The sequence below is a fragment of the Engystomops pustulosus genome, chromosome 5, assembly GCF_040894005.1.
Source record: "Engystomops pustulosus chromosome 5, aEngPut4.maternal, whole genome shotgun sequence".
In the NCBI taxonomy this organism is placed as follows: domain Eukaryota; kingdom Metazoa; phylum Chordata; class Amphibia; order Anura; family Leptodactylidae; genus Engystomops; species Engystomops pustulosus.
The window spans coordinates 188,487,426-188,498,401 of record NC_092415.1 but is presented as its reverse complement, the minus strand read 5'-3'; the positions used below and the strand labels follow the sequence as shown (position 1 = coordinate 188,498,401).

The following is a 10,976-nucleotide window of genomic DNA, read 5'->3' as shown; positions in this document are numbered from 1 at the left end:
CGCCTTTCACCATCTTATTTTGTTGTACTAAGCTTTAGATCCCCTCCGGATGAGTGGCATATCCACTCAGGGAAGCTAGAGGGAGCAATACTCTGCATCCGCTCCCCATCTATTGCCTCCGCTGAGCACATACATCACTCAGAGGGAGCAGGATGGAAAGACGTAGCTTGTTGAGTCTTTCCATCCTGCCTTTTTAAGCGGATGCGTCCTAAACTGGTCAGACGCATTCCACTGGCTTCAGCCTAGATTACATGCTAAGGTTACATTGCGTTTCCACTGCATCTGCTAAAACGCAATGTATCCTTATCATGTAATCAAGGCTTAAGCCAGTGGAATGCATAAAAAAATGCAACACACAACGCGACGCAACGCATCGTGTGAATGTGCCCGCAGGGTGCTGTCACTGAGTGCGTTCTTGGACCGGAACTTGTAGAAAACTCAGAGCAGGTCCTATTCCTGCCCATCTTTGCAGCTTGTGACTTCCCAAACAAGTATATTAGAACGTGAAAAATATGTATGCCACATGGGCGTCATCTGCGTGGTGTCCATATCCGTGGAACAGTTTACAGGTGTTAAGGAGGTCGCACTGGTTTCGGACGCCATCTTGACTACTGTCCGCCATCTTAGATACAGCGGCCATGTTCCCTGACCATTGTCAAGTTAATATCATCATTCAAACTTCATTTTATGTAACCTGTTTGCTCGCCTGTCAGCTAATACCCTTTGACATGTAATGAGAAGCCAGTCTGTCCTCGATGCTGCATAATAATATGATTCTGGAGCCACTTATCATCTTCTTCTCAGCAAACTAGTATAAACAATATCTGTGTACAAGGTCTCTGAAAACTGAGCACAATTAATTCACTTTTTTCCCAGAATGTGCTGATGACCAATAGTTTTGGAGTATACTATTCACACCCCTTTGATGACTCTTCTGTCTGTTATATATTATGCATTTTGATTATTAAACGGGGGAAGATCTTTTCATACGCTAAGAGAGATTGACATGTCTTAGTTTGTGTTGAAGTTCCTGGTACCAGGACAATAATGAAATGGTTAATTAGGACTCACCTTACAAAAGTCAAGAGGGCTGTTGGGGCCCTGCAAAAAAAAAAAAATCCCTATCACAGGTAACACAATCATGTGACCCTCATGAGGTCAGAACATTTGACAGTCTCCCGGATGACATGTGGATTGTTTATGAAATACGGTTCGGATATGGATCACACACTGATGATACACGGACACCAAAAACAGACCCCAGATCTGTAGTTTGGGGTCCCAGAACATCGCACATTTATGTGCAGGTAACATAAGTTTTTAGGTGACAAAAATAACAAAACAATGTGGGAAAATGTAAATATTTACTATTATTTTTCCTGGTGGTTTTGTAAAGTTATCTACATGACCCTTCACAATGGAGATAGGATTTATTGTATTGTATCAGTTAGGGCGCGGTCCCACGTTGCGTTTGCAAACGCAGACCAAACCGCGCCCACCGGGCGGTCCGCGGTCCAATCGCATCGGCGTTTTCAATAGAAACATAGAGAAACGCCGATGCGATTGGACCGCGGACCGCCCGGTGGGCGCGGTTTGGTCTGCGTCTGCGTTTGCAAACGCAACGTGGGACCGCGCCCTAACAGTTACATTTTTTTTATACCGAGAATTAGAAACAATGAAAACTTTCAGATTTTGCTCAAATATTACATCGTCTCTAATTGAAAGATGAAACATTTAGGTCTGAGGTCTCAGTATAATGTGAAATAGATTGTGCACATGCAAATATAACATTACACATTAAATGTATCTTTCAATTGTAAAGCAGATGAGGTGGTTTTATATGGGGCAATGACTACAAAGCATTTCCTCCATGTTACCTGCAGCTCAGGGATCAGGCACATTAGCAGCTGCCTGTGAGCTGACACTTGTGCCTGTCTCTTGCTGTCTCTTATTTCCAGGGGATCTCTTCCTGTCTCCATGTAAATGACAGGCTGCAGGAGCACAGGAGTCTCCATGGTCAGGTGAGAAGAGGACAGGGGTGGAGGCAGCCCCTGGAGCCTTCATTCACCATCACACAGTAAATAGTTGTTTTTTCCTCTCTGTTTTGGCAACTCATTTAACCCTTTCAGGGTAGAAAGTAAAAGACTCAGGTCTGGACCCCCCCTCCCCTTCTTTGAAGACAGCGATTAGCATATCAGCAGAGATCAGCTGCCTGTGATATTGATCAGCATGCTGCTATTGTTGGGGGATAATTGAGTGTCAGTCTGTGTCTGTGTCGCCTCAGTGGCGCCATGGAGTTTTTGGATTGCTAATTTTACTATAACCGTCTGTCTGGGACTCCCTGTCCTGCCCCATCCAGTCCTACTGCATGCTCTGCCCTGTGATCACTCCACAGATAGCCTGATGTATACACTGCTACATGCATGCTCTGCCATGTGATCACTCTGCAGATATCCTAATGTATACACTGCTACATGCATGCTCTGCCCTGTGATCACTCCACAGATAACCTCATGTATACACTGCTACATGCATGCTCTGCCCTGTGATCACTCCACAGATAGCCTCATGTATACACTGCTACATGCATGCTCTGCCCTGTGATCACTCCACAGATAGCCTCATATATACACTGCTACATGCATGCTCTGCCCTGTGATCACTCCACAGATAACCTGATGTATACACTGCTACATGCATGCTCTGCCCTGTGATCACTACACAGATAGCCTATTGTATACACTGCTACATGCATGCTCTGCCCTGTGATCACTACACAGATAGCCTCATATATACACTGCTACATGCATGCTCTGCCATGTGATCACTCTGCAGATATCCTAATGCATACACTGCTACATGCATGCTCTGCCATGTGATCACTCAGCAGATAGCCTAACGTATACACTGCTACATGCATGCTCTGCCCTGTGATCACTCCACAGATAACCAAATGTATACACTGCTACATGCATGCTCTGCCCTGTGATCACTCCACAGATAGCCTAATGTATACAATGCTACATGCATGCTCTGCCATGTGATCACACTGCAGATAGCCCAATGTCAACACTGCACAAATATAACTTGCTACTACAACTAGTGGTATTGACAGTACTTTGTACTAATACCAAGGGTGTTGGTGCTATAGTAGAATTTGAAGTGGTTATGTGTAACTAGTAGTAGAATTTCTAATAACAATACAAATATTGGACATACTTTTACTAGTTCTCTTCTACTACATTGCTAATATTTCCAATATTATGATATTAGTATTAGCATATAATAGTATATAGTAGTGTTTTGGCATAGTATTTTTGGTGGTATTTGTTGTGCTGTCAATTCTATCATCAGTTGCACCACTCCAATGATTAGTTGTGTCACCATGACTATTATGAAGATTTTTATTACTATAATTAGTAATAATGTAAGTATTGCTGCTGTCTGTTAGCCCTATTATATTAATACTGAGGTATTATTAGTGGTATAGTAAATACTGTAATAATCATAGCTACAGTACTATTAGTAGTATGTCACCCCTATGACGATTATTACTACCATAGTACTATTGGTATTATTATAAGAGGTGGTGCTGTCTATTACTATAATGATGAATATTATTAATTTAGTATTTATAAGTATTATGCGTTCTCTATAATGATGAGTTTTACTATAGTATTAGCATAATACCAGCAGTACAGTCTGTTATCCTATGATGCTAATTAATACTGTAGTATGATAAGTGTACTGTTCTCCATAGGATAATGAGTATTACGTTAGAAGTATTAGAATGATGCTACTTCTATGATGATATGACTATAGTATTATGAGCAGTCACACTCTCTGTTATCCTATAATGATGAGTATTGCTATAGTATTATTATATTCTGCTACATGTATGATCATATTACTATAGTTTAATGAGCAGTATTACTGTATGTTATTCTATGTCGATTAGTATTATTAGTATTGTGTTAGTTGTATGATAATATTACCATAGTAATATAGGCAATAGGACTAATATTATGTTGTAATATGATGGTATTACTATAATATTATTAGTATGATCTTACTTATATAATGATATTACTGTAGTATTATAGGTAGTATAACTGTCTGTTATCCTATGATGATGAGGATTACTACAGTATTATGTTACTTAAATGTTATCCTGTGATGATATTACTATAATATATGTAGTAGTAGTGTCTGTTATATCCTATGATGATATTACTATAATATATGTAGTAGTAGTGTCTGTTATATCCTATGATGATATTACTATAGTGTATGTAGTAGTAGTGTCATGTGATGATATTACTATAGTGTATGTAGTAGTAGTGTCATGTGATGATATTACTATAGTGTATGTAGTAGTAGTGTCATGTGATGATATTGCTATAGTGTATGTAGTAGTAGTGTCCTGTGATATTACTATAGTGTATGTAGTAGTAGTGTCATGTGATGATATTGCTATAGTGTATGTAGTAGTAGTGTCTGATGATATTACTAAAGCGTATAGTACTAGTGTCCTGTGATGATATTACTATAGTGTATAGTAGTGTCCAGTGATATTACTATAGTGTATGTAGTTCTAGTGTCCTGTGATATTACTATAGTGTGTGTATTACTAGTGTCCTGTGATATTACTGCAGTGTGTATAGCACTAGTGTCCTGTGATGATATTACTATATCATCAGTACTAGTGTCCTGTGATATAACTATAATATATGTAGTAGTAGTGTCTGTTATATCCTATGATGATATTACTATAGTGTGTATAGTACTAGTGTCTTGTGATGTGGGGCAGAGCTGTCCTGACACTGTTGTTTGCCCTGAGGTGAATCCCGGTGATTGACAGCCCGATAACCCAGTCAGACAGTGGTCTCATCGCGTCTGGGCGTGCCCGGACGCCGCGCAGCCAATGGGGGCGTATGTGGGAGTGGCGCGCGGGGGGCTCTGTCCCGGGGCCGCGCTCTTATGCTCAGTGCGAGCGGCTGCGGGGCTCAGTGCTGTGCGGGCGCCGCCGCTGCCGGATTATTAACCCTTCGTGCTGGATTATTATCGCCGGGGAGCGGATTGTACCGGGATTGTATGGTGACACTTTCTTTGCACAATTTTCCCTGTGGAAGACGCGCGCTGCGGAGCTGGGGAGCACGGGGCTTGTAAATGGATCGCCAGGCTAGCCTGATCTCCCTGTGGCTGCAACTGGAGCTCTGTGCTATGGCCATACTACTCACTAAAGGTAAGTGTCCGGCCCCAGCGCCAGGCTGCTGCACACTACAAGTCTCAGCACACTGTCCTCCAGTCTATAGGACCTCTATCTACACCTATATACCAACACAACTGCTGCAACTGCATTTCCCATAACTTTTGCCACTAGGGGTCGCTCTGCCGCTATGGAATTTTTATTATTTTATTACTTTTCCCATTGACTCTAATGAATGAGACTGAGTTGTGTATATAATATTACACTGTATTCATGCACCGGACACATTGTTGCTAAAAAACCTTTGTGGGTGTAATAGTTTAAATCTCCAGAATCCCAAATTATTTTGTTTAGTTCTTAAAATTACTTTGATTAGAACAGCAAATAATTGTGATCATGGAATTTGTTGTATCCATGAAGACAATTATTTCCACTTAATTCAACTTCTATGTATCTGGATGATTTTTAGTTCCCTGTTTTAAGTGTAGATGAGGAAGATGGGGGTTGTGATTAAGGTGAAATAGACAAGTCCTGACCCCTTCAAAGGAGCCGGAGTGACTCCTGTGCCTGATAATGATATAATTAGGGGCTCACATACTTTTGACTTCAAAAGATTTCCAGAAAGGAGAAAACATTTTTTTTAAAACTTCTCGGTATAAAGAGGGGCCGCAGCAGAACAGACTTGTCTTTGTTCAATCATAAACTTTTATATAGGGCAAAAAAAACTAAATTTGTTGCAAAAATAAAGTCCCCCATTAGTCACTGTCAGCAGCCGCCTGGCTTGTGTCAGGAAGTGGCATTGCCCAGGAGCTTACGCTCTAGCCTGCGCTGTGATACTCTACCTCTGGAGTATCCCCTTGAGTAGGTACAAGTTGACTCTGTTTCACTTTGGCCTTTGAAAGCCTTAAAGAGAGGGGGGGTGGGGGTCTGGTCAGTGCTAATGCAATGCCTCCTGTTACCCCGGCCCTCCTGTCATTTGGCTTCCATTAACTAAGCTATTAAAGGAGCCTGGCGCACAGAGGCGAAACCTGATCCCAAGGTGGGCTGCGCTGTAACGTTTTCAGGCTCAGGGGGTATTGTGTGTGTGTGTGTGTGTAGAAGTCTGGGATTTTTTAAGATCATGGTGATAGGGCATATCTCTGTGATCCGGGATGGACAAACAAACACTATGGAGGGGGGGCGGGAGGAGAAATATACAATGTAGCAGAGTTGGATTTGTCATGTATCTTGTGTTACATAGTTAAATGTCCTGTATTTCTAGATTACATTACGTGGAGATTTTTATTATTTATTTTTATTCTGTATTTGTTTTCCCCACCCATCGCGTGCAAGTCTGAGCCCACAGACCCGAGCGCTGCCGTTCTGACCGTTTTTTTTATGGCTTTCCATTCCCGAGCTGAAAGGAATTGACTTTGGCAAACACAGCGCTTATTGTGAGCGGCACGATTCCTGCTTTTGTAACGTGGTCAGAAACTCCGCTGCTCGCCCTCTTGACGGCTTGTACACATCACCTTTAACACCTCTGGTGCCGCACGGGTTGTAAATCCTTTGGCCCTTGGTTATAGGGAGCGTTGTAGCTTTAAGAAGCCCCCAGTGACTAATATAAATTGGTTGCGGGCGCTCTTCTGTGTGCTAAAGTCATATCTGGTCACGGGAAAGCTGGGTGATCATATAACTGCTATAATACGGATGCTCACCTAACCCTAATCATATAACTGCTATAATGTGGGTGCTCAACCAACTTTACCAACCCCCTAAATGGCAAAATTCTTTAAACTATCACATTTACTTTGTATGGAACAAAGGGTCAAATACCTTTACTTTGGGCTCAGTCAACAAAAATGTAAAAAAAAAAAAAAACATGATCCTAGGGGATCTATTGAGGTAGTGATATTTTATTAGATACATTTATAGATTTTTTTTTTTTTTTTTGAAGGTTTAGTAAACTTTCCTGCTTTCTTTCCAAAACGGCGCCACATCTGTCCATTGGTTGTATGTGGTATTGCACATCTGTTTGTCTTTTAATGAACTGTAATAGGACGCACAACCCATGGATGGACTTCAGGCTGTTTTTTTACTATTCCTTGACAACCCCTTTAAGGGAGGACACCTTTTAATGTGAAAGCATCTATGTGTTCTTGTACCCCTTTTAGGAAAGACCCGATGGCAGTCAAGTTTTTCCCTATTCCTGAACGATCCCTTTAAGTAGACACCTCTGTCCATGAAAGCAGTCATGTTTTATTTTTCTATACCCCTTTAAGTAGACACCTCTCTATGAATTCTGCATCCCATAACAAAACTCTTTTTATTCCTCTCGCAGGAGAAATCAGATGCTACTGTGACGCTCCGCACTGCGTTGCAACTGGCTACATGTGTAAATCGGAACTTAACGCCTGCTTCTCCAGGCTCCTCGATCCACAGAACCCCAATTCCCCCCTCACACATGGCTGCCTGGACTCTATGGCCAAAACTACAGACATGTGCAAAGCCACCACTGACGAGAAGACCGGCGCCACCACCGCGCCCAAGCTGGAGTGTTGTCACGAGGACATGTGCAATTACAGAGGTCTCCACGATGTCCTCTCCCACCCCAAGAGTGAAACGTCAGGTACGGAGAGAGAGAGAGCTATTTTCTAAGAGTAAATCTCGTGTTCCTTGATGTATGGGCCTATGGCTGCCAGAGCCCTGTGTGTCTGGTATTGATTTTGTTGTTAATGTAATTAGAGATACCGGTGGGAAAAGCATGGTTAGCGTTAAAGATGTATTTCTGTGAGGTAGCTTTGATGTCTGTCTCAGCGCTTGGCTCCTGTCTGGCTTTTAGTGCCCATGTTCTGTCTTATTTCCAGGGTTTATAAGAATGTTCCATTTGTGACATTGTTGTAATTCTTCTGGCTTTATGTGCCTGGATGTCTCCTTTAAGTCAAAGGACAGTGTCTGGATGTCTCTAATCAAAGGACAGTGTCAACAGAAATATAGTAAACCTATATAACCTCTGTATAGAAGGCTGCATATGAGAAGAATTCTTATAGATCTGATGTTTGGTAGACGGCTGCGTTAGTTCTTCTCAAGTTCTAGCCTCTTAAAAGGTTGTTTCCATCGAAGACCATAAAACCCACCAAAAAATATTTGCTGGAGGTTCAAACTCTGAGACCTTGGGTCTTGGTCCCCGTTTCTGGCTTGTCTTTCCTATGCAAATTCTTTCACGGGTAACCAGAACTTCCATAGAGATGAGGCCAATATATTTGTATCTTGATGGTGGGTCAGGGGGAACTCAATTGTTAATTAGATACATGTCTCAACGGTGGGAAATTTAAGGTGTCAAATGTCTGAGATGAGAAGACCGCATATGAAAAGCAGGGAGGATCTCTTCGTTTAGATATTAAAATAATAATAAATTCTCTTAATTGATAGAATTGTTGTCAAAATGGCTGATAAGTTGTCTGTACGTTGTGACCTCCCCCATAAATCACAACTGATTTTTGGGGATCATATCAGAAATCTTCAGTTCTTTTTTTTTTTCTCTGCTCCACTGCAGGAGAAGTTTAATATGACATGGTAGACACTGCAATTGCTGAACTAACAATTTATAGAATACTTAAAAAAGATGATCTTCATCTCGATTTATGGATTGGTTTTAGTTCTGTCTACTATGAGTTTCGATGATGTGTATTATGTCTCAGTATTTTCACCAAACCTAAAATAGATTTATTTCTTCTCTTTCCAGGTGGTAGGGGCCAGTACCAACATGAGAGCACAAGGAACCTCATCACGAAGGTCCAGGAGCTTACATCCTCTAAAGAACTGTGGTTCAGAGCAGCCGTCATTGCTGTTCCTATAGCCGGTGGACTGATACTGGTGCTTCTTATAATGCTTGCACTCCGGATGCTCCGTAGTGAGAATAAAAGATTGCAGGACCAGAGACAACAGATGCTCTCCAGACTGCACTACAGCTTTCACGGACACCATTCCAAAAAGGGCCAAGTGGCCAAACTAGACTTGGAGTGCATGGTACCGGTGACGGGCCATGAAAACTGTTGCTTGACTTGTGACAAAATGAGGCATACGGACCTCAGCAATGACAAAATTATATCTTTGGTTCATTGGGGGATGTATAGTGGCCATGGAAAGCTGGAATTTGTATGACCACATGGAGGAGGATGATGATGATCCAGTAGACTTGGCCTTACTCGGTTCTGCTGGACAGAAGCACTTTATCTTTTACAAAGACATAAACTTTTATCCTCGTCCAAGAGGAACAAGCGGGAATCTTGAACATCCGATGTTACTTGTGAAAGGTTCCTTAAGACGTCTTTATTTGCACAAGGGTGGAGCTGAGGACTATTTGTATTATTTCTTTAAACTAATGCAGGAAGCGAGACGTAGAGAAGTTGTACACTGTCACCAATGTTTTCTTACATTTAGGGAGCTAATATTGGTCATTGAAATAAACTGTACGCCATGTACACGTTTCTATATGTTTAATGTAAAGAATTTTTTAAAATATATATATTTTGTCTGAAACATACGGTTGTGATTTTTAATTTCTATGGTCAGTGGGGTCTCTGTAGTTGGTGTTTCATGTATATATCAGTAAGACCTCATTCAAAGGAGCGTAATGGGGACCGATATCCAGCCGCACCATTTGCAGGCGAATATCAGTCCCCAATGGCGCCCGGGCATGATGCAGTGAGCACACATGGGGCACATTTACTTGATCCGGACTGTCCGACGAGAATGAATTTTGCTGCAATTCATGAAGATCGTGCGCCCGATTTCCTGCATGTGTCGCATCGCCGCTCAGGTCAGCCAGAGTTCGCCATCTTCTTCCTGGTGCATGTAAGTGCATTGCATGCAACACAAATTTAAATCGTAAATCCCGTGCGTAGTCCAAATCCGTCGGATGGCCCGCCCCCGATTTATCTCCTGTGAAAGCCGCTGCAATTGCGACACAATACGATCGCGTGCAACACAATCCCTGGCACGATTCCTGAAAAGTTGGGAAACCTGTCAAATATGCGGCTGCGGGACCCTTGGTAAATAAGCACCATTGTCTCACCGCACTGTGACTGTGCACAGAGAAATATTTTGCCATGTTGCGTTATTGCCCCCTCTTTTCTATGAAGAGAAGAGGGGAGATGCGCTCGCTCCTCTCTTCTGCACTCATCTGTAGGATACATGCGCCTGAATGTACCCATAGGAATATAAATGTTCTGGCCCATATGGAGGTATTTGGAGCTGAACTGTTGAGCAAAATCTATAAATAGAGGTGTCTTGGAGTTGTTGGGTTTATTTAAAGCTAAGCATCCCACAACTTGAGACTAGGGAATGAAAAGAAAAGACAGATCTATATGTATAGCTACGTGCACCTCTTCTGTTGATCTAGGGTTGCAACTATTGCTCCCAAGAACATCATTCTATGCTTGAGGCTACAATGGTAGACCACATCACAAAATAAATAGATTCCTGTATCAGTAATGCTAAAAAATGCAAAAAATGTTTATATATTATGGGGTTGCAATTGTATACTTGGGTATGTGTGAAAATATCATGAAGAATTTTTGACTAGAAAGGGGAACTAATGGAAACCTGCATTTTAGCATATTAGGGAAAGGTGTGGTGTAATGATGAGCAGGGCTTACCCTGGGGAAACTGGGCCTGTACAGAGTTTAGTATTGCTCAGTCCTAGATCCATACTCCTCATTAAAAAAAAAAAAAAAAAAATTATATATAGATGTGTTTGATTCTGTTTTAAGACCATAAATTTAAG

The 10,976-nt window shown here is 41.7% G+C and overlaps 1 protein-coding gene across 1 annotated transcript; it reads left to right on the top strand.

Moving 5' to 3' along the window:
* The first annotated feature begins 4,986 nt into the window (after positions 1 to 4,986).
* BAMBI (BMP and activin membrane bound inhibitor) lies at positions 4,987 to 9,479 on the top strand. Its single transcript, XM_072154079.1, has 3 exons — positions 4,987 to 5,245; positions 7,530 to 7,817; positions 8,934 to 9,479. Exons 1-3 carry the CDS (start codon positions 5,170 to 5,172, stop codon positions 9,350 to 9,352), a joined length of 783 nt encoding a protein of 260 aa, XP_072010180.1. The 5' UTR covers positions 4,987 to 5,169; the 3' UTR covers positions 9,353 to 9,479.
* The last annotated feature ends 1,497 nt before the right edge of the window (positions 9,480 to 10,976 follow it).